Below are 23,758 nucleotides of genomic sequence, written 5' to 3' on the forward strand. Positions count from 1 at the left end.
AACCTCACGGCGTTGTTGGGAGGATTATGTGAGATAATATATGTGAAGGGTCTGGAATGCGGCCAGCACATGGGCGTGCAGGACATGTCACCTACATGCATGCTGGCGAAGTCACTATTACTATTCCCAGATGGAAAGCTTGCAGACAAACTGAGAGTTGAGAAAGGAGTGAGAGTACCTAGAACAGGGGATACAGAGAGACATGGTCTGGCTGGAGCCTGGTATGTGGAGTGAGGTGGAGGACATGCTGGGAGGCAAGCCGCGATCAGGGCCTGTGTGAGCCGTGCTGAGTTCACACTCGCTCCAGAGAACAGCATCGGAGACACGGGCGTCTGTGCGGCTGGCTGAGTTGCCGCTGTGTGTGTTAAGCAGGTGTGCACATGGCTGAACCACAGGCCACCCAGCGCTGGCTTCCGTCCTGCTCGCCCCTCCAGCACCCTCAGCTACTCATTCATGCCCCAGTGTGGAGGCTGAGTGCCTAACCAGTCAGTCACAGCTCCGCAGCCTGGCACTCACGCATGAGACCTCGAGCCAGGCTCCTGCCCTAACATCTCCCACCGTTCCACCGCAGTCCTCTTTTATCGGCTATGGAAACACTAGACCTCACGTTTCCAGACACACTGAGAGCTCTTCATTTGCCTGGCCGGCCTGATGCTCTGGAACGCTCTCTCATCCTGTTCCCCTGGAGACCCCCGCCCTCCGTTCAAGGTCCAGGTCCTTTGCAAGAACAGCGCAGGGCCAGATGCCCCGGGGTGACTACTGGCTCTGGCACTTAGGATCTGTGCGGCTTACCTCTGGGGCCTCGGTTTTCTCATTCACAAAGCAGGGAGAATAATGACCTGCCGGGGTTGCTGTGAGATCCGATGAGATCCTGCATGAAAGCGCTGAGTACGGGGCCTGCGACGGTCAGTTTGCCTCTGGCTTATGAGTGTGTCGGCGTGTGCTTGATTCCCTGGCCCAAAGTCAAGCTCCTCCATCCTCCTGAGCACTCTAAATGTCTGCGCGCTGGGGAGGCGGTGGGGTTCAGGCAGACCCCGCCTACCTGGAGTTCACGGTCTAACATGGGGCCAGAAAGTGGATGCAAAGTGACAAGCCCGTCTGTCTATGCACGCGCCCGAGCTCCCTGTGCACAGTGGGTACTCAGATTAAGGTTTAGAGGAAGAAACATTTACTGAATGAACCCACATAAGGGCAGGTTCTTTCACGATCTCATCTCAGTTTAATCTCCCAACAAGCCTCTGATGTATGTGCACTAAGCCCCTATTTGGAAGAGGAAGCTGAGGCTCAGAGAGGTTGTGACTTGCCCAAGGTCCCACAGCTAGTGACAAAGCTGGAACCCAAATCCAGCTCTGCCTAATGCCAAACCCCATTCTTACGGGGGCCATGAAGATCCGGGGGAGGCAGCAATGACCAGGAAAGAGGCAGGAAGGAGCTGCTCTGGAAATCACCCCCCAAAACAGCAGAGGTGCAGGAATAACTCAGTGACTTGCTAACCGGCCCTACCACTGAGGCCACCTGCCTCCCTCCCAGTTTTGAGCCTCATATTCCAGAGGCAGCTGATGGGCAACCTCATTTCTGATTGTCATGGCTAAATGATCAATGGTAATTAATTCAATTTGTTTAGGATGGGAATTGAAGACTTGGCCTGTATTCATGAAGTTGACATGTAATTTATGCTAGCTGGGGCCAAAGATACGCCTTTCTCCTCTAAACTGAGAGTCAGTCCTGTAAATAAGACCATGTCACTCCAGGTAATGAGAAGCCTGACAGATGGTCTGTTGCAAAGGTTGGGGGAATGACCAGGAAAGAAGCAAAACAATGACAGCACAGAGGTGACAGCTTTTTAAAAGCCTCTCCCGGAGGAGCAGGTTAGGAGAGGAGGGGGAGTCTGTAGCCACCCCCGGCACCGGCAGGGAGCGCCTCAGCCCGAGGCAGCCAGGGGATGTGCCGACCAGGACCTGGCGCTGGGCTGTGACCTCCAAGCTCCCTGGCCTTTGGCACTGCCCAGAGGTGACACTAACTTCTTATTGCCAATGGAGAGATGGATGTCCAGGGAGGCTACGTTCTTGCCCAACCCAAGCTACCTGGCTGAGCAGAGGCAGAACTCAGACCCAGTCTCAGCTGACTGTAAAGTCCATGCTTTACCCCAGTGCACACTCTGGATTGTATTTAGCAAATATTTGCCCCCCTCCCCCTCCAATGAGGGTGGAGGGCAGTGCCCCACCCCACTGCCCTAGGCTCAGCCATCACTGGCTTTGGCCAACAGAATGCATGGAAGATTAAAATCGCCAAAAATCCTTTGCCACCCCTCCCATCCAGAGAAGGAATCTATTCCCCCCTCTATCCCCTTGCATCTGATATGGACTGTGACTTGTTTGACCAAAGGAATGTGGCAGAAGTGAAATTTTGGAATCTCGGTCTTAAAAGGCCACTCTTGTTCTCATAAAAGGCTTTCCTGAGAACGCCACATAAGGAAGTCAAGCCTACTGGAGGAGAAGTCTCCCCCAGGAAGGACTGAGGCAGGCTGGGTGACCAGTACCAACGACCAGCCAGCGAGGGAGATCAGCTTGGACCTTCCAAGCCCTCCACTCTGACTGCAGCCGCACAAGGGAGCCCGGGTGTGAACAGGAGAGGAACTGCCAGTCACCCCGCAGAACTGTGAGAAATAATCAGTCAGTGCTGTTTTAAGCCACTATGTTTGCAGCAATAAATAACCGATGCAGGATGTTAGTAAATACGATATGAGCTGAAATCTTACATGTGTGTGCATGGTTTGGCTTGGCTCTGGAACTCTGGCAATCTACCGTAAGAGCACACCCTTCAACCTCCCTGTGACAAATACACACAGCGCGGGTCCAAGCCTGACCTGGAGCCAAGCCTACCCAACATGTAGCTGGAAACAGTTTATTCTAGAGCAACTGAACCACAACCATAAAAATATCTGAGGTTGTGACCCTTGGAGTTTGATGGGTGGCCTGTTATGCAGCAACTGCTGACTGATACACCCATCCTACCTGTTTATAACCCACACATTTTTAACAAAATTCTGTGTCCTGTATGAGAAATGCTGCCTTCACCCAGTATTCCTGAGAGATTCTGACAGTATAGTTGTCATTTGCATGAAGTTGTAGGAGCACAGAATATGACATTATATAGTAGGAGTCAATGGTGTTGGTGCAGCTCAGCAAAGCTCTTTACTGGAGGGGCTGGAGAGCTGAGGATGGGGAGACATTGTGAGTGTCCAGGAGGCAATAAGGTCCCAGGTGGAGTATCCATACCACGGAGAGCAGGAACAGCAGGTAAGGCATGTCTTTTTTACTTGTTCTGTCTCTGGTGATGGCAAGGTGGGGGAAGGATACAGAAAGGGAAGTGGTCATGTCCTCCAGGATGGAAGCGGAAACTCACTTTTACCAAACCCCAGATTCAGCCCTGCTTCCTCAGTAGATTTTGCCTGACTTCCGACCCAGCCTGGATTTTCCTGGTGAAAGCGGCTGAGCTGGCTCCCCGGTCTCTCCCCTGCCTGGTGATCCTAGGTTACCCAGAGCTATTGGAAATAGGACAGAGGTGCCTCCCCTGTTTACTGAGGTGGACAAAACCGGGTGTAAAGAAAGCTACTGAGGAGAGGGAGTCCTCCAAGATGGCACAGAAGAGGCGGAGAGGCCCACAGGGCTCATGCACCGGAGCTTGGCCCGTCCGTGGAGAATGCTGAGGACGGCGCAGCCTCCCTGCCTGTGGAACCAGAGTAGCCCGGGTCCTCCACTGGATACCGCCTCTGAACCTCAGGGCCTCTGCCACGCCCTCCACCCGTCAGCCCCTGCCTCATCCTCGTCCAGCCAATGGCTGACAGTCCCACCTGTTTGCTTGCTAGCCATCGGTCAGCAATCAGCTCACACGTGGGCTGCCCAGGAGAGCAGCCAGGGGCCACCTTCAGGGGTAGCCTTGGGTTGGCAGAAACTCTGAAAACAGAAGCTGCAAACTGAGATCCTTGAGCTGAACATGGCCAATGATGGGCTTTACAATTTGTCAAAATGCTATGCACAGGACTCCTCACTCTCCTCAAAGCAAGCACATGGGGTGGGTATTATTAACTCTTTTGAGGAAACTGAGGCCCAGTGAGGCATCAAAGAAATGCCGAGTGAGAAGACTGGGGTAACTCGGCCCCTCTCTGCTACCCACTCTCTGCTTTCAGGCCCGGGACTCTCTGTCTTAATTCCCTGTCTTGCCTTCGGTGTCCTGCTGCAGCTGCGCTCCGCCGGGAGAGGTTACCCTGGGCCCCTGAACAGTGGGCCACCCAGCTGCCCCTACCCTGCACCTCACTCTCCCAACCCCCTCCTATATGCAGCCTCTGCTGATAGATATGTCCCAAACTGGCATTCTGTCCCGGGACGTCGCCACCCAAGGCCCAGAGCAGCAACACGTAAGCTTTCAGCTGCCTCACACTGAAGGTCTGTCACTGGACACACTCCCAAAGGGGTCTGCTGTGGGTGGAATTGTGGCCCCCCTAAAGATATGTCCACGTGGAAAATGTGAATAGGACCTTATTTGGAAAAGGTGTCTTTGCAGACATAATTAAATTATGCACATATAACTAAGGATCCTGAAATGGGATCGTCCTGGATTCAGGTGGGCCCTCAATCCAAGAACACTGTCCTTAGAAGAAGAGAAGGGGAAGGAGGTGACCTGCAGACAAGGCAGAGGCTGAAGCGATGTGTCTGTAAGCCCCGCCATGCTGGCAGCTGCTAGACGCTGGAAGAGACAAGGACGGGTGCTCCCCTAGGGCCTCCAGAGGGAATGTGGCTCTGCTGACGCCTCGATTTTAGACTCCTGGGCCCATTCCTTCCCTTCCACTCAAGGACACACGGCAGAAACCAAGGCTGATGTCATTAGCATACCATCTCACATCCATTCAGATTTACATACAGAAAAAAATAAACCGTTTTCCAAATGACTTAACCATTTTGTCTATTTTCGAACTATTTTAAACTTTTGACCATTGTTTCTAAGAACCGGGAACGTATTTGCAAGGTTGGTGACTCCTGGCCCAGAACCTGCTGCCGGGGGGATGAACCTGGGACGGGTTTCCCCTGTGACAATAAGCTGGCCTCACCTTTCTCCTGAGCCATCTCTTGCAGACAGAAGTAGATGACTCTTGCTCCCAGGCTGAAGCCAATCAAGGTGACGGGTCGTCGGCCCTGGGGGAGAAAGGACACAGGTGTCTCATGGGGTACACAGCCAGTTTTAGCAAAACACCAGTGGGGCCGAGGGCAGCCCTTACACAGCCCTCAGCGCCTGCCTTGCACTTGATGAATCACGCGTGTGCTATTCCCTGAGCTATGGTGTCCTAAGCAGGAGAGGCGGGGCCCTCAAGGCGGAGGAGGGTGCCTGCCGCTGGATGGCTCCTTCCGAGGCCAACAGGCAGCCTCTGGCTGGGTTATTTCCCTTCATCTCAAACCATTATCTGGCCGCCTCTTCTCCAGGAGACAGGACTCACCTTCCTTTGTGGCACATGGCTGCAGTGAAGTGGAGCCACAGCGTGGGAGGGGGGAGGTACCCCAGTTGTGATGGGAAAAAGGCAGAATAGCACATGAATGGCAGCTGTTCTGTTTCTAGATAGGAAGGCAGGACATGAAATACTGGCATTGAGTGATAAGAGAAGGTAGGAAGTTACATATAAAGAGGAACTTTCTGATGACAGAACTTGTAGAAAAAGCAACTCATAAGAAAAGGAAAGTTATCCGGGGTATTTGGGTACAAGCTCCACAGGGAAGGAGTGGGAAGGAGCAGGTGCGCTCCCAGCTCCAGTCAGGCCTTTTCCTTGATGATACAGGTATACGCCCTCCCCATCTCCCCTCCTTTTACTGCACCAGAGAACCCTCCATTAAATAGTAGCCCGATGCTGCAGAAACTCTGTGGCGAGGGCTGCCAGTGAGCCCCCACGCCTGCCCTCCCTCTGTCCCGGGTAGCAGAACTCCGAGTCGGCCAGGGCTCATGGCTACCCAGCTGAAGACTCCGATTCCCTTGCTCCCCTGTAGCCAAGGGGTGGGAGGGGAGCAGTTAGTGTGGCTTCTTGGCATGCCCTTCATTCTACTCCCCCACCTCAATCCGTCTGGAATGAGGATATAACGCCAGAAGATCTGTCTTGGGCCACAAGAGAGGCCGAGGGCTGTGGACGTGCAGTCACAGGACTGAAGGGATCTGGGCTCCTCACACGGGATGCCGCCCACATGGGAGGCAGGGTGATGGCCCCCAGCGGAGGCCCCATCCAAATCCCCGGACCCTGTGTTACATGTGACAAAGAGGCTTTGCAGGTGTGATGGGAGACTAACCTGGGTTATGGGGAGGGCCTGCTGTGACCTCAAGGGTCCTGATAAGAGGGAGGCAGGAGGGTCAGAGTTACAGGTGACATGGCAGCAGAAGCAAAGGGCCAGAAAGATTTGAGGATGCCCCACTGCTGGCTTTGAAGATGGAGGAAGGGGACTGTGAGCCAAAGAGAGTAGGTGGCCTTTGGCAACTGGAAGAGGCAGGGAAACAGATACTCCCTGGGACCGCCATGTAGCCCTGTGGACCCACTTCAGATTTCTGACCTCCAGAGCTGTAACATAACACATTTGTGTTGTTTTGAAACACTAAGTTTGTGGTAATGTGTTACAGCAGCCATAGGAAACTAATACACCACATGGCCCCAGATGCTGACGATGTTACAAGGAGGGAATGAATGTCCACCTTGTTTAGGCCAGTTCCACTCTGGTCTTTGCTTTACAGCCAAACCTGCCAAAGCAACAGGGACTGGATGGGGGCTATTGGTTCTGCAAGCGATCTACCCACTGTGGCAGAAACTGCTAGCTGTCCATCTTCCCTTTTCCATGTAATTGAGTTTCAGTGGGATTCACTGACACCAGAAGAGAGACTGCATTTCCCAGCTTCTGTGGCACTTGGTATAGTGTGGATAAAGTGAAGGTTCCTATGGCCAGGATTCTCACCTGGCCCTGGTCAGCTAGCTCACTACACACGTGTGGGCAATATGTTGTTAGTGACTATATAAAGAGCTCCGCCCAGTGCTCTGGGTGGCATGGTGGCATGGCTGCATGCCTGCACAGCTGTATGGCTGCAGGAGGGCAGAGACTGGAGTGGTGGCAGCACCGAGGATGGAGACTGAGATGGCTGTCGGGGCAGAGAGGCCCAGAGGCAGAGACCAGCTTGCTGCACGCAGACTCGCTCTGAGTGGATGGGATTCTAGGGACTGACCTGTCACCGTGGGAATAAAGTTATGGATAAACCCTTTCACCTCAAGAACATTCCATTGTCATTTCTCAGTCTCAGTGAATCCACAGTGTACTTGCCTGGGCTGAAACACATTTGCAAGACATATGGTCATATGATAAGGGTTGGCCAATGAGATGGCAATGGAAATGCTAGAAGGCCTTTGCTCTTTCTTCTTTGGCCCTTCTTTTCTCCTGCTACTTGGAGCTCAGGTGCTGCAATTTGGAACCATGAGGTCAAGACCACAGGCAGCTGAGCAAGAACAGAAGGAACGTGGGCCTCTTTACGGTGGCGTCCCATTCTACTGCGAGACTGCTTTCCCAGGCTTCTCCATGAGAAAGAAATTCCCATCTTGTTTAAGCCACTGTTATTTTGGGTTTTGCTCACTTGCAAAATTAATCCTACCATGCAGTCACCTCTGGTACTATTTCTCGAACTTTTATCTCCATTTACTCAAGTTTATTTTGAAGGGGGAAGTTTATATCCTTGGTAAGTACATCTTTACTGGATTCACAGTTTAAAAGCATTTTGATGATTTACCTTCCTGACCATTTTGCATCTGGGCTGACGGTAGCTCTGTACTTCTGGGAACACCTGACTTTATCTGTGCCTGCAGATGCCTCTGCTATTCAGTCCTCACATGCCTGGCAGCTGGAGATGCAATATAATGTTCTTACTGGTGCATCCTAGGACACTTGTGACATACCTGAGGGGCAGTGAGGACCCCCCCCTACCAAAGCCATTGGGCTATATCCATGTGGGCTTGTCTCTAGGGATGACATCTGTGCATGAGTCAGCCCCCTCCCCATTTTGCCCCCAACCCACAGCCATTCCTGGGTACCTGCTGCCGGGAGAGCAGGATGTGGGCCAGATGCTTGCCAACCTCTGCTGATCGACGGAGACACACCCCCCAGGGGTTGTCGATGACGTTGGCGACAGCAAGGAGTGAGGCTGGCCAGGTCAGGGCAGCCACAATGCCTGGTAAGGGGAGACATCAGTGATGAAGGCTGTGGTGGTCCTGCTAGGGAAGTGACTGGCTGGCTAACAGATGCCCCCATGAATGCGTGCAGAGTCTCTAACTTGGAAACTGGAAGTTTTCCAAGTGTTCTCAAACTGCTACAAAGCAATGAAAAAAACTGAAGTTCATACATTTTTGATTTATAGACTAGATCCCTTCTGTGCAAGCATCTGTCATGAGTGAGATTCCAAAAGGGCCCCAGTTTGTCACTCCATTCTATATCTTCCTTCTTTGCCTCTTAATTCTGCAGCGTCCCCACCCCTCCCTTGCTATCCATCCGGCTCAGTCATGTGACTCACTTTGGCCAGTGAGACACTAGTAGACATGAGGCCTAAAATGGTCTTGTGCCTTGGGGCTGACCTCTCATGCCCTCTGCCATTGGTGTGGGCTGGGCCTGCTGACACCAGGAGGAGGAGGGACAAATGGAGCAAAGGTGCCCTGGCTGCCCCAGGCAAGGCCAGCGTAGATGGCGGACAGCTGGCTGACCTGCAGATGCAGGGGCAGGCCCAGCTAGCATCAGTCTAACGAAGCCTCATGAGCCCTCAGCTATTATGAGAAGCGACTGCGATTTTAAGCTACTAAGTTTTGAGGTTGCTTTTACATGGCAATAGCTCACTGATACATTGTGTGACTGCATGACGATGTGGTTGGCTGTTTACCTGTAACCATCTCACAGACAGGAGTGCAGCCTTCACCTCTGCGAGGTCCCAGGGCCCAGGGCCCAGTGCAGTGCCTGGCTCAATGGGGCCCTCAAGTTGTGCGTTGGGAGCAGTGAGCATGCTGCTGGTGGGAGGCGGGAGACTTACCAGACAACACCGTGTACTTCAGGGCCTCCTGGGCCACCGCGCTGGCCAGACCACTGAGGATGGTCTCCAGGGCGTTGCCGAGCTCCATCAGGTACTTGGCCTCCCAGGCCAGGCAGTACTGCTCGCGGCTGCGGGCCAGGGCTGCCCACGGGGCGCTGAAGGTGCCTGGAGAGAACATAGGTAGATGGACTCTCTCCTGGCTGGGAATGAGGGTGCCCCACCCCATTTTCCCAGATCAGCAGCAGGGTACCATTCATCTTAGCAGAAGACAAGGGGCTGGGCCCCTGCCAGTGGGGAGCAGCTGTTAGTGGAGCAGGCAGAGCTCCTGGACCGAGCACAGGGCCGCCCTGTGAGTCGGCAGGCCGGGCTGTGCGTCCTCACTCCTGCCTTCATCAGTAGCGGGGTGACCGCTATCCACCCCGAGCCTCACTCTGCCTATCTGTGCAGTGGGGAGATTAATATTTATCTCCCTTCATAGAGTAGTTGCAGGAATTGAGTATTTGAACTACTATAATATGTAAAGTGCTGCTTTCTCTCACCCTGCAGGAATTCTGGCATCAAGCTACTGAGGCTGTACAATAGGAAACAGCTGGCTCTGTGGATCAGTGGGTCTCACTCAACAGACACTGCCTGGGAAGTAGTCTGGGAGCTGGGGCAGAGGTATTTGAGCCCAGTTCTGCCATGATCTTGCTGGCTGACTCAGTTTTCCTGAGCCTCAATTTTCTCATTTTGGGACTAGAAATGGAAGGATGGTGACACTGCCACCATAGTGGCCAATATCAAACAGGGAGCGATAAGCACAGCTGTTTGCCTCCGTCTCTCCCTCCCTGCCTGCCCTCCCTCCCCACTGAGGACAGTGTCGCCTCGCCAGCACACACTCAGGCTCTCCAGGACCTGCCCCTGCCCACTTCACTTACACTTTGCTCCATGAAAACACATTTTTGATTTATCGGTTTGTTCATTCATTCACTCACTCATTCATTCCACAAACATCAACAGGGTTAATGCCGGGCCTGGAGCTTGACCCTGATACAGATGATCCCCATAGAAACGTCTGGAGAGCATATAGTAAGCTCTGTGCTTTTCACTTGCATGCTTTCGTTTAATCTCCACAGCCTCTGAAATACGGTACCACAATTAGCCCCATTTCACAGCTGAGGAAACAGCCAACTGGATAAAAAGAGCTCTCAGTCCGGAGAGAGAGAGATGTGTGAACATCACATGGTTACTCTATTCTGGGAGCAGGAAATGGGACTGAGGGGGCACAGAGGGACACCTAATTTGGCCCCCCATGCATTTCTGCCTGTGGCCCACGTGACCTTTTCCAAACACAAGCCCCCTCCCACCCCTGCCTACAACATCCTTTCCCTAGTTTGTGCCTTCTTGCCCTTGGCTTCTAGTGGTGTTGCCCCTTCCACGGAAGCTTTCCTGGCCTTCTGACGGCTCAGATGCACCCTGGGCCTTGCCCCGTAAGCTCTCAGCAGTCTGCGGCCACACGCTTGTTCTGCATCCTGTTTAATGCACACCCTCTCCCACCGCCTGCTGCCCAAGCACTGGATTCCCAAGGCCTAGTGACACGGTGTGTAGTAAGCGCTTATGAAAACATCAGGAACGAATGAATGCGTGAGTGGAGGCAGCTTCCCAGAGGCTCTGGGCTCTGGACATCAGCTAGATGCCTCTCCTTCGCCGACCCCAAGGGCTCGCCCTACCTGATGATGCTACACTGACACGAAGGCCACCTGGCGCTGCTCCCTCCCCCTCCGCAGGGGCCCCATCACAGCTCTGCAAGAGCTCAGGGATTAGCAGTCGCTATGGAGGAGGAGATGGCCAGGTTCCAGACAGAGGGGAGCAGAGGGCATGACTGTGACACCAGCCTGGGTTCTGGACCCAGCTCGGCCACTTCCTGGCTGCATGACTCACAGCAAGGCACGCTGCCCCTCTGAGCCTCGGTTTCTACATCTGTAGGAACGAGATGACACCACCTGCTTCAGGGGTGTCGTGGAGACCATGCGAGGTGCTGCCTGAGAACATCACGTACACCGTGATGTGCTGTACTGCACTGCATCATCCTGTGGCCGAGGAAGCAGGCTGTGGAGCCAGACGGCATGGAGGTGAGTCCTGCTTGTCCCCGGCCAGCTGTGTGAGCCTCGGCAGCCCTTATAAGCCTCAGTTTCCTCATGTCTAAAATGGGCAACGATGCCCATCTCCTTGAAGTAAAGGGTGAGCCGATGCATGCAAAATGCTCGGGTAAGTGCCTGGCTCATGGCAAGTGGTTAGCTACAACACTAGTATCATTACTACACGTAATCCTACTTATAAAGGGGTGGGTTGGGGAAAGCCCAGTTATTCCCACCACTTGCAGACGCAGGCCTGTGAAGACACTAAGCCTTCTTTCCTGGCTCTCAATGAGACAGGTAACGGTGATTCTTTCCTGAACTTAATTGAGTTTGGTTATATTCCTTTGAACCACCCTTCTGCCTGGGCTGCGGACCGCATGAGGCTGCTGGAGGAGGACACTGAAGGTGATGTCCTCCCCCTAAAATGAACTTGACCTTTGACCCGGGGCAATGGAGTTGATGGGTTTAAACAAAGATAAGGGATTCGCTTCCCATACTGGTCAAAGTCACACATTCTTTTGTGTCGGCTCTGGTTCTTGCTCCTACTTTCTGGTCTTGGTCTTTGCTGTAACATGGTATAGTGAAAACAAATGGAAAGAAACCCTGATATTTGAGTCAGGAGACCTGGGTTTGAATCCCTCAACTGCCACTCACCTGTCATGTGATCCCTCTAGGCTTTGTCTTCTGCCAGATGAGAAGGACACCCCAGAGGGCAGATGTGAGGATCACATGGGGTAACACAGAGCAAGTTCCTACTGTGTGGGTAAGATGCCTGACTCGGGGAGGTGTGCACTAGGTACTCAGTTAAGGTCCCCACTGTGTGGGGAAGGGGCCTAGCGGCCACACACCCACAAAACACTAACGCCTGATAACGCCTCTACACAGAGCCTGCACATTTCCCCACTTGCGACCTCTGTGTCATTTAGAAGAGCTGTGGCTTCCAGCCTTGGAGCCCAGAGATTGGGAACCCAGGAGGCTGTCACATGTGTGTCTGGCTGGGTGATTCAGATCCCCTGGCCCGCCCTGCTCTCTCTCTGGGTGATAAACTGTTTGTGGAGCCTCGCGGGGTACCTGCAGAAGCGAGCCAGGCAGTGAGTGACCCTGGTGTTAGTCCTCAGTGCCTCCCTGGTTAGAATCCCCCGAAACACACACACATGCAGACTACAGCAGCAAAGGGAACTGATGTCTGTGAAATGCCAGTTAGACACCAGGGGTTTCCCTCCCTTACCTTGTTTAATTTAGTCTTTGTAAGCATACCAAAAGGTAGGAATAATTTGTTCTACTTTACAAATGACTCAGCTGAGGCACAGAAAGTTTAAGTAACTTGCTGGAGGCCATGCAGCCAAGATGTACTGACTTCTTACTACTTTTGACTCTAAGTCACATGCTTAAAGTCCTTTGCTATTTTCCACTTGCTCTGAGGATAAATCCAACCTCATCTCCACGGCCCACATGCTCTGTGTGATCTGGCTCCGCCCACGCTCCTGCCTTCCAGCTCCCTTGTCTGGCCGTCCTGGGTTTTTTTTGGTTCTATTACCTTGGCACCACTGGGCCTTGGTATGTGCTACCCCTTGGCTTGGTTTACACTTCTCATTCCTTCTTCACCCTGTTAACTCCCAGCCAGTCCTTAGCCTAAATGTCACTTCCTCCAGGAACCTTTCCCTAGTTCCCCAGGAACACTCTGAGCTTCCCCTCTTGTGCTATTACCTCTCAGTGGTCTGTCCCCTGGAGCAAAGACCATGACTGAATTCCTAGGGCCTGGCTCACTGTCTGGTACATGGTGTGGATGGTACTCTACAAATACTGCTGGGTGGAGGGTAGATGGATGGGTGGGTGGGTAGATGGATGAATGAGTAGATGGGGGTGTGGGTAGATGGGTAGATGGGTGGGTGGGTGGATAGATGAATGAGTAGATTCGGGGTATGGGTAGATGGGTGGGTGGGTGGATGGATGAATGAGTGGGTGGGGGTATGGGTAGATGGGTGGGAACGGATGGGTGGAAGAACAGAAGGACGGGTCAGTAGATGGATGTGGGATGCAGTCACCTACATCTCTGAGCCTCAGTTTACTCCTCTGCAAAATGGAGCCCCCAAACAGCCTAGAGACATAGACAAGCAAGAGCCTAGGCCAGGGTCTGGTCCACCATAGCTGGTCCAGCTCAGACAATGGTTGCCACTCCCCCAACCCCGCTGCCAAGCCCGCATCCTTCTCTGCTCTGCCCCGGGCCTCACGGTATTTGCCGGATGCCAGCCACCCCGTGATGGCAATGGTGATGTGCAGCTGCCTGCCCTCCGTCAGAGGCAGAAATGTGAACTCTTCGATGGCTCCGACGCGCTTCTTCATCTTGTACCCTGAAGACCCAGATGAAAAACAAGAATGGAGATGCCTGGGGACCCCGGGGAGTACTAGTCTGAGCAGCTCTCCAGGCTCACACAACCACACAGCAAGTGCAGGCTGCATCCTGGTTCTGAACTCATTGAGGTAGGTGCCATTTCTGTCCCCAGTTACAGGCAAGGGACTGAGACTTCCAAAGGCTGGACGGCCCCCGTGTGCAGAGCTGGGCTGGAACTCAGAGCCCGGGCTTGCAACCACTGCCCCACCCTGGCTCGGTCGGTTCTCTTCTTCCTGCCCACAAACTTCAGGAGTGTAATGCGCTCTCAGGGGAAGCGGGTTCAACCGACCGAGATTCTCAACACAGGGAGAGAGAGGGACCCGCTTTGGAAATGGAACAGGAGTCTCCATGTGAATGGGAGGCTGCTGAACAGATGATCTGGAAAAAATCCCCCAGGTGATGCTGGTAAATGAAAGGTAGCCACATGGTCTTTAAACACGAGGAGGCCTACCTGGAAACCTCCTGGATGGTGACAAGCAGGTCCAACTGGATCCTTCTCAGAAGTCTACACAAGGTGCAGCTTCCCAGACTTGGCCCTTCCCCCAACCCATGCCAAGCCACCGGACTAGTTCTGTGAAGCCTGCTGCAAGTTCTGGCAGGGGTGTGACCCAGCACGAGAAGGGCCGTGTCCTCCTGTCTCCTAGGGAGCTGGTGAGAGTCTGGTGTTTCCTTTGGGAGCTGGGCCACTCTGGCTGAAAATGCCTAACAGGTCACTGCTCTTTTGAAGCTTACCTGTCAGACCAGCTCCAGCTGCGCCAAACAGTGAGGTCATGACAGCTATGCCAGCCACCGAGCCCAGAGCGGCTGCCCCGGCACTGCCAATGATTGTCGCGGCGCCAGCGGCAACGAGAGGGGCAGCTAGACCCCCAGTCACACCTGCAAGGAAGGCGACCCAAGGGGGTAAAGGTGGGAGTGAGGATGTGGCCTGCTGGATTCTTCCCCCATCTGCTGCCCACTGCTTCCATAGATGCTTCTAAGAAGGTAGCAGATACATTGCTCACAGAGCAGCTCCTGGCTGATTCCCCTGCCCTCTCCACTGTCCTCCAAGCCTGGTGTCACCCCTCCACATGCACTGCCCTGGCCCATGTGCCACCGTCTCATCTCAAGCAGTCTTACCGATCACCGTCCCGCCTCCGACAGTCGCCAAACCTATCAGGAGATAGCGCTTCCATTTCCTCCGGTTTTCTTTCTTCTTCCGGGCTGCCTCAGCCGTTCTGGGCAGGGAAGAAGTTGTTCTTTAGGGCTGGCTCTGCTCCCGACCCCCTGAGACCTCCCTGCCCCGCCAACCCCCAAACTGGGATCAATGCTGGATACTCTGCCTTGCAGAGCAAGGTACCGAAGTCACCCTGGGCCCATTGGTGGTTTTAAAAAGTTGAAAACATTCTGAAACCCAGCCGGGGAATCCCAGTGTGTGGAATGTGCTACTTACCTAACAGATCCATCCTAACAGGGTTGCAATTTGAATGATGAAAAGACAAAAAATAATAATAATAGCAAAAGAAGCACAAAAAATATCTTTAAACAGATGGACCCAGCATGAGTACCGAAGAGAATCACAGACTCCATGGCCTTCTTCTCCTTGCCCCCTGCCACCCCAACTCAGCTCTCTGATACCCCTTCTCTCTGGGGCGTTTGGAAACCAATTCCTTCAGAATAATCATTTTGAAAAAGGGTTTGAGAAATGTCTGCATTGGAGAACTTGCAATAGCTAGAACTGTTCGGACTTGAAATTGACAAGCTATACAATTTAACAAAACAGAAGCATTTGGAGTGAATTTGGGTCAGGCGAATCCTGAGGAGCGCTCAGGGGTGTCAGCAAACCTGGTTTCCTGTTGGACATTTGGCCCTGAGCACCTTGGGGCAGTAGGAGCGGAATGAGTTCGTTGCGGGCATTATGAGCATGAACTCTGAACTGAAGCTGGAATTTGGACAACGACTTGATGTAAGAGTGATAGTGGATAATGATGACAATAAAAGGATGGTTAATATTTATTGAGGGATTCCTACGCCAGCTGCTGTGCTTTGTAAGGTGCATGGTTAATCTTATCTAACCAGCAGTTGTATGATTGTCCCCATATTTCAGATGAGTTAAGGGATAATAGTGCCCAGCTGCTGAGGGGCTGTGGGGCTCAGCAAAGAGAATGCAGGGCAGGCACTGAGCACATGGACCTGCAGGTGGCGATTACCCGGCTGCTGTTACCATGCTACTGCATCTCCCTGGGCCTCCGTGTCCTCTTTTGTAAGATGCGGGTTATAACATCTCCCGCTTAAGGTTGTTGATTTGTAAAGATTAAATTCATTTCTTTGTCCATTCAATCAACAAAGTTTTAGAGAGAGTAGGCTGCATGCTGGTACTTCCAGGTGCCACATATGGGGAGCAGAACAATGCGGCATTCAACCAATTCATGTTTGTTCCATTCTCTTTTCACACATTATACTGAGAAATAGCTCATCCTCCAGTCATTGAAAAGAAATGGGATTTGGGTTGAGCGCATGGGGATCTGCTACGCTTTCGGTTCTCTGCCAGCTCGCCTCAACACACTTTTCTCCTAAGCCCCTCCTGGCTATTCAGCATGGCCGTCTGCAGCTGCTTCACTACAGAGAAGCAGAAACCAAAGCTGAAAGTCTCTGTGCACCTCCACGCACCTCAGCTGCTAGGTGTCGGTGACTGAAGTTCGTGCCATCAGATGGGACTGAAGCTGAGCCAAACGCACACAGCAAAGGGGAAGGCAGGGTGGCGATGAAAAGCATGGGTTCTGAGGTCAGCATTCAAACCTGTAAACGTAGGCTTGCATCCTAGCTCTGTAGCTGCAGTGGTGTAACACCGCCCTGCGAGGATTCAGTGGGCCCTCCCTGCACTGGTCGGTCTCTAAGGAAAGATCCTTCATCCCTGCCTTGCTGAACTGAGTGGTCCATGACCCGCCTTAGCCAATGAAATGTGGGTGGAAGGGATGCGTGTCACTTCTGGCAGAATGTTTGAGTCAGTGCAGGGGCCTGGTAAGTGTCCTTTTGCTCTGCCCTGAGACCAGCAATGTTCCAGGTAAGGTCACTCTGTTAACCTGGGACTCAGATTCAAGACAGCGGGGACTAAAGCCACAGCCAATCTGTAGGCCAGGCAGTGGGAACATTTACTGTAAGCCAATGACACTTGGAGGTCACTTGTTACTGCAGCAAAACCTAGCCTCTCTTGATGGCTAGAGCCACTTACTCTGTGACTATGCACAAATTACTTGTCCTATCTGAGTTTCCTCATCCTAGTGCAGATAATAGCACTGAATTCCTGGGGGTTTTGTGAGAGTAAATGAGATAATCCACATACGTTGGTGGGAATATGGAAAAATTGCTCAATATGTTTATTGCTATTAGCATTCCTTTCATTATTACAATAATTTCTTCCTAAACACAGGTTGGAGATATATTTATATCTCAGTTAAGGGTGCTGGCCCTTAATTGCAAGCACCATTCAGCGCAAACAGGAAGCCTGGCAATTAGTCGCTTTCTGTGGAGTTCAAGACTTAAGGAGAAGTGCAAGCTGCTGCGGACGGTTAACAGGAAAGTGCATAGAACAAGCAGCCGGCCTGTGAAGAGCAGCAATGCACCCAAACACTACCTGGTGCCTGTGAGTTTGGGGTGGGGGAATCTGGGCCCAGCTGTGCCACCATCTTGCTGGTTCCCCAACTCCTCTGAGCCTCGATTTTCTCACTTGGGGACTGGAAATGGAAGGATGGTGGCAGCACCACCTTGGCAGCCAAGGTCGATCAGGAAGGAATGACCACGGCTGTCTGCCTCCCTCCCCACCGAGGGCAGTGTAACCTCTCCAGCATGACCCTCTGACCCTCTGGGACCTGGTCCCTGCCTTCTTTGTAGCCTCCATCCCTCATCACTTCCTCACTTGCACTTTGCCCTCCAGAAATGCTGAAGTGCCTGCAGGCACCTGCCTCCACCTCGGCACCTTCCCAGGCCTCCCAGGACCCTCTCACCTTCCTTGGTGTGGTTGAACATGACTCGTCATTCAAGAGTCATCTTCTCCAGGAAGCCTGCCTGAGCTGCCAGGCTGCCTAAATGTGCTGACTCTGGGCCCCCTCTAGCCCTCCCTACTGTATTAGCCTGGAAGTCCAGACCACTGATTTTCAAAGGGTGGACTTTGGATCAACTGCATCAGAATCCCCAGGAGGTAGCTGTTAAAAGCACAGATTCCTGGGACAGAGCTCTGGGCGTGCAGGTGAGGAAACTGTACCTGTGACAAGGGATCTGCTGGATCTCAAGTCTGAAAATCGCTGGGCCAAGCCTTCAGGGCACAGATGGAGACTTTCCTGCTCTCCACACTTAGCGGTTTGCCCAGGGCTTGGGACCTGGGGATTCTTGAATAGAGCCTAATCAATCTAACAAGGATTGGATGTATCTTATCTTGCTGCAGTGATCTATTTTTCCACTCACTGTACACATCTATGAAAACCAGAGGGGCATGGAACAGAAAGTTCGGCTAAATAAAAGTATGTAGCTGGAGTACAGACCAATTGCCATCAAGAATCAAACTTCTGGGACATTAGAACAAATCTAAAGTGTTATAAAATTTTAATGATTACTGCAGATTTATTAAGAACAAGTCAAATTCTTGAGTTGGAGCGCTGACATTTCTTGGCACCATCTGCTTCTAGATTGTTCCCACAGTGACATCTGCACGTCTATATTAGATAGTCATCACTTTTAGCTGAGTTTACAGAAAGGACCGCTCATGGCCTAAAGGGATTAAAGCGACTAAAAAGTAAATCTGGTTCTTGAAGATATTTAAATGCTACTCTAACAAATCAATTTTACAAAATGGATGATATACTCTAACCTTCGGTATTCTGCTTTGTATTATCTAAATATTTATAAACATTTGCTGAATAAAAAAAAAGTATTTTTCCTAAAGTTATTTAGCTAAGGCACCCTCTGTGTTCACCTGAACTGCCAACCAATTTCCCTATTTCCTTAAGTACTTGAATGTTTGCTTTGTACATAAAATGAATAGCTTTCCCAAATCATCAATTATCAAGCGTTTTACTCCTGCAACTACTTTAGTTGTCTGAATTTCAACATCTACAGGACAAGAGGAGACACTGGCCCTGAGTTGCATCTACAAGGCTTCCTATATTTGGAAGTCAGAATTCAACACGTGACAGTAAATCTAAATGTAGACTACTGACTTTACCCGCTGGCTGGATACCAGTCTATGCCCTCATACTGCCACTGGCCACGCTCATGCTCTGGGATGCCAGAAAAGGCCCTGAGTTGGTGTTCCACGTCAGCCCTCCAGTGACGGCGGCTAATGCCAAAACGCAGATTTGGGCCAACTCCCAGGCTGAAGCCACAGATACCTAGTGATGAGCAAGACGCCGTGCTGCCGTCCCATGGATCCACAAATAAATTTCACTCACTGATACCTTATGTCCCATGAGAGGGTGTTTCTTATCCTTATCATTGCCACCGCTCCTTTTTTTAAAGCTCCTCTGCTCCAGGTGGTGGAGGGACAGCATATCTCTAGGAGAGCTAGAGACCTTTCCTAGTAAAGGCTGAGCAAGCCCCATAAAAGAATTATCTTTACTGCTTTTATCAGAATTAAAGAGGGAACTTGGGATGGTCAACCATGCCTTGAGGAATACCGAAAGTGGTGTTCAGACTGGATATGGCAGCTGAATCAGATGGTGCCACCGACCAGCTATGTGACCTTGGGTGAATTATGTCACCCCTCTGACTTTGTTTCTTCCTCTGGAAACCCTCAGGGGATGGTTATGAGCATCAGATGAGAAGACTAGATGTGCCTAAATCTAGTAACCACTTCATAAAAGTTAGATGCTGATCATGTTATTATGAGGTGATCAGCATCAACCTCTAGCAGAGTGTTAGCTAACATTTGCTAAGACCTACTTTGGGCCAGGCACTGTCCCAAGCTTTTGTATTGTATTTGTGTTTTGGTGTGTATTAATTAATCTCTCAACAACTCTATAATGGAGGTAATACCCTTAACCCCCATGTTAGAGTTGAAGAAACTGAGGCATAGAGAAGCAAAGTCACCAAACATGTAGGGCAAGCTTGGCCTTAGGGCTCAGATGGGGACCCAAGAACTGAAAGGTGGTACATCATACCCTGAACCCCAGATGCAAAGATTACCTCCGGGTGCACAGTGATAAGCTCACCTTGCAGAAACACAAACCCGTAGAGTTAAAAGAAACCTGCAAATAATTCGATCCTCGGTCTGTACAGGTGGAAAAACTTGTGCTGGTCCCCAGGCAGGGTAAACAATGTGTCCAGGGACACATAGGGACTTAGTAGCAGTATCAAACCGAGAACCAGGTCTCCTGGCTGAACAGTCACTGTGCTTTCCCTGGTCTCAGGGCCTTCCAGAGACCACAGATAGGACCTGAGAGGTCGCCAAAGTCCCTAAAATTGAATTGAAAAATTACACATGTGGAAATTTTTTTTTTGAGGAAAGGTCCTGTATGTAGGAATAATAGCAATGATGACAGTACTGTGACAGTACTGTAAGCAAATAATTTTATTTATACTTGTTAGTTAAATAACTTGCCCAAGATCACACGGCTGCTAAGTGGCAGAGCTGGGCTATGTTAGAACTTCTCTTTTACATATTCCCTGATCTGGCATTAATGGTATTATCAGAATAAATCCTCTGGACAATACGTTTCTTTCTGATAATGAGATTTCCAAGCTAAGAATTTCCTTCATTTTAAGGCATTTAAGATACACTAATATACCTAAAGAATCAGGGCAGCCCTTGTGATTATGGTAATTGGCCTGCATCCAGTTATGTCTTTACTGACATGGCTCTGGGAGTTTCAGCAAGTTGGTTTTCAGGTTATTTCAACAGGCCAAGTTCCCTCCTTTCTCAGGGAAGCAATCTCTCCCTTTGCCCTACAAACCTTGGCAGGAGGGCGGCCCCACCTCTGAATGTGGCTTCAGGGCTAAATCCCCAGCTGGGCTAAACTGGCACAACCTGGCTCCTCGAGAAAGCTATTGCGGCCAAACAAAACCCAAGGCTGGGGGTGCCCCTGGTACACAGAGCCTGCGATTAGGCGGCGACCGAGACTGACTGACTGCTCTGCAACCGGATCCTGTGTAAGGTGTTTCACAAAGAGCTGAGCTCTGGCCAAGATGCCAGGATAATTTCCCTCTACGCACTCCTGACCATATATAGATAGCAGGTGCGTTACAGGGGCCTGTGGGGGAAGGAGGGCTCATATCTCCTGCGAACTTGCTACGTGCCGGCCATTGGGAAAAGCACTTTATATCCTCACATTCATTTTTCACAATGACCTTGGGAGGAGTCTGTCCTCATTCCCATTTTTCAGCTAAGAATATTGTGGCTTAGAGAAGGGGCAGGGGGCACCTTCCCTGGGTGAAAAAGTAGATGGGTGTCAGAGGTGGGATTTGAACCCAGGTCTTCTGTCCCATGGACAAGCTGTGGAAAGAACCTGAGGTGGAGGGTGGTGTCAGGGCCATGGAATGTTACAGTCATAGACTCACACCCTTAGCAATCATTTATTCAATCCCTGTTTCTTCCAAGTGAAGACTGGAGACCAGAGAGGGAAAGTGTCTTTCTAAGGCCACACAGCAAGTCAGGGCTGCACTGGGACTCTCCATCCAGTGCTCCTTCCACCTCAGTATACCATCTCTTAACAGGGGCAGGTGAAAGAGAGGGGGTCTGGTCTATTTTCTGAATAGGGCGCTCAAGTGGGAATCCTCAATTCCCGATAGGCAGAGGGGGTGGCCACAGGGCTCCCTTACTCAGATTCCTCCTCTTTGGTTTCCTTCAGGCTCTCAAGGAATGTCTCTTCAAGCAGATCCAGCTCCCCCAAGGGCAGCTGGAGGTGGGAGATCATGTGGCAAACCAGGACTCGGGACCGAGCATCATAGTGTCCTCGAAAGACAGAAACAACACAGGCAGAGTATCAGTTTAGCTGAGCGCAGAGATGTTAGCAGCAGTGTGACTGATAAAACCCAAGCCCTGGGAATGTCCTAAATGCACAACCCCATGAGAACCAGTCAATGAAACAACCGCACAGCTTCCTGGATGGAACACTGTACAGCTTTTAGAAATATTCATCAGGAACAAGGGGGTATTTTTCACCAGTCAAATTAGCAAAGATCAACTTTTTTTTTTTGAGAGGGCATCTCTCATATTTATTGATCATATGGTTGTTAACAACAATAAAATTCTGTATAGGGGACTCAATGCACAATCATTAATCAACCCTGAGCCTAATTCTCAACAGTCTCCATTCTTCTGAAGCATAACAAACAAGTTCTTACATGGTGAACAAGGTCTTACATAGTGAGTAAGTTCTTACATGGTGAACAGTACAAGGGCAGTCATCACAGACACTTTCGGTTTTGATCATGCATCATGAACTATAAACAATCAGGTCAAATATGAATATTCGTTTGATTTTTATACTTGATTTATATGTGAATCCCACATTTCTCCCTTATTATTATTATTATTATTATTATTTTTAATAAAATGCTGAAGTGGTAGGTAGATGCAAGATAAAGGTAGAAAACATAATTTAGTGCTGTAAGAGGGCAAATGTAGATGATCAGGTCTGTGCCTATAGACTAAGTATTAATCCAAGCTAGACAAGGGCAGCAAAACATCCATGGATGCAGAAGATTTGCAAAGATCAACTTTTGCTGTTAAGGATGAAAATAGGTGCTCGAGGACTTCACTGGTGGGGGTGTGTGTTGATAGAAACCGCTTGGAGGGCATTTGACAATACCTGTCCTGCACTGTGAAGAACTGCATCGCCCAAACCACAGAGACAGAAGGTGGGCGGGTGGGTACCAGGGGCTGTGGGGAGGCGAGGAGGGGGAGTTTTAATGCCTGAGTTTAAGTTTTGCAAAATGCAAAGAGTTCTGTAGATGGCCGGTGGTGATGGCTGCACAGCAATGTGAACACACTCAATGCTGCTGAACTGCACACTTCAAGATGGATAAGACGCTACATTTTATGTTCTGTGTAGTTTACTATAATAAAAAAATGGGAAAAAGATGAGCACCTCCTTTCTGAAATTCTAATTTTAGGAAAACAATCCTAAATGTAGAAAACAGTAAATAAAGGCCCTGCTGAGACATTTATAACATGAAGGTGATTAACAGTCTGGAGATAATTAATGCCACCTAAAACTGGGGGATTCGTTAACGGCAGCACATACGCCCAGTGGAAAATGAGCTATGAAAAAAAGTTTGTAATAACTAAAAAAAAAATGCTTATGCAATGAGACAAATTGTCTAAATGTTTAGATGATTTGTGATAAAATGCCATAGGGTCCCATCTAAGAAAAAGAAACAAGAATAGGGAAAAAGAAGAAAGAAATATGTCAAATATGATTTCTTTTTGCCTTTTCAAAATTATCCTTAACCAACTTAGGTTAATTTTAACAACTGGAAAAATTTAATCTATTGAAATCTAAAAAGGGAATCTGTCCAAGTTCCAGCTATAAAGCCTGGAAGCCTTTGAGAATAGGTGAATGTCTGGTTAATAAGAAGTGGGCATCTGGAAGGGGCCAAACACTGGCCCTGTTCCTCTTCATAATCCCTTCAGGCTCCACGATGGATGGGATCGTATGCAAAGTGCCCCCTTCCCAGCACGTCCGATTCCATTACCAGCCTCGACAGTTAAATCCCATCCCATCTGCCAGAGACTGGACCCCCACGTGTCATAAAGGACCTCCTCTTGGACGCCCTGCCTCAGAACGCACCACCTAGCCACCCAAGCCAGAGACTGGAATACCCGCCATCCTCCTCCTTTAGCCCTCTGAGTTTCTCTAAAAACCTCACCACTGCACCCACTTCACTTCCTCCCATTGCCCACCAGGGGGGTGACTTACCTCCTGGACCTGTCTGGGATTCCCTCGCTTCTCTAGGACCGCCTGCCTGCCCGTGCCACCACCTGGTGAGCTCCGCGGCCAGCCAGGTTCCCTCCAGGGGCGGGCAGCACACTCAACCAGCCCCAGGGCCGCCCTGCCCTCCGCTCATCAGCTGACGTCGCACCTCTGAAACCTCTCAACTGGTCCCAAACTCTGGTGGGGACTGGAGGGCTATTACTTGGACCCAGTGAGCGCCACCCCCCAGAGATTCTGGTTCAGTAGCTCTGGGATGGGACCTG

At 50.8% G+C, this 23,758-nt stretch overlaps 1 protein-coding gene across 7 annotated transcripts in view; it reads right to left on the reverse strand.

Annotated features, from left to right (window-relative positions):
- Positions 1-23,758, reverse strand: part of TMCO4 (transmembrane and coiled-coil domains 4) — a 101,329-nt gene that overhangs the window by 49,543 nt on the left and 28,028 nt on the right. For 5 of the 7 annotated variants that reach the window (XM_073233316.1, XM_073233314.1, XM_073233312.1 and 2 more), the window contains 7 exons: positions 21,379-21,511; positions 14,710-14,807; positions 14,326-14,469; positions 13,433-13,552; positions 9,085-9,249; positions 8,102-8,238; positions 5,108-5,192 (listed from right to left, as the gene is read on the reverse strand). In XM_073233316.1, the coding sequence (XP_073089417.1) occupies positions 5,108-5,192; positions 8,102-8,238; positions 9,085-9,249; positions 13,433-13,552; positions 14,326-14,469; positions 14,710-14,807; positions 21,379-21,511 (882 nt within the window). Of the gene's footprint in view, positions 1-3,169; positions 3,331-5,107; positions 5,193-8,101; positions 8,239-9,084; positions 9,250-13,432; positions 13,553-14,325; positions 14,470-14,709; positions 14,808-21,378; positions 21,512-23,758 lie in introns of those variants that run through there. The other 2 variants (XM_073233319.1, XM_073233317.1) reach the window with 2 other exon arrangements.

Source organism: Manis javanica, chromosome 4, assembly GCF_040802235.1.
Source record: "Manis javanica isolate MJ-LG chromosome 4, MJ_LKY, whole genome shotgun sequence".
Taxonomy (NCBI): Eukaryota; Metazoa; Chordata; class Mammalia; order Pholidota; family Manidae; genus Manis; species Manis javanica.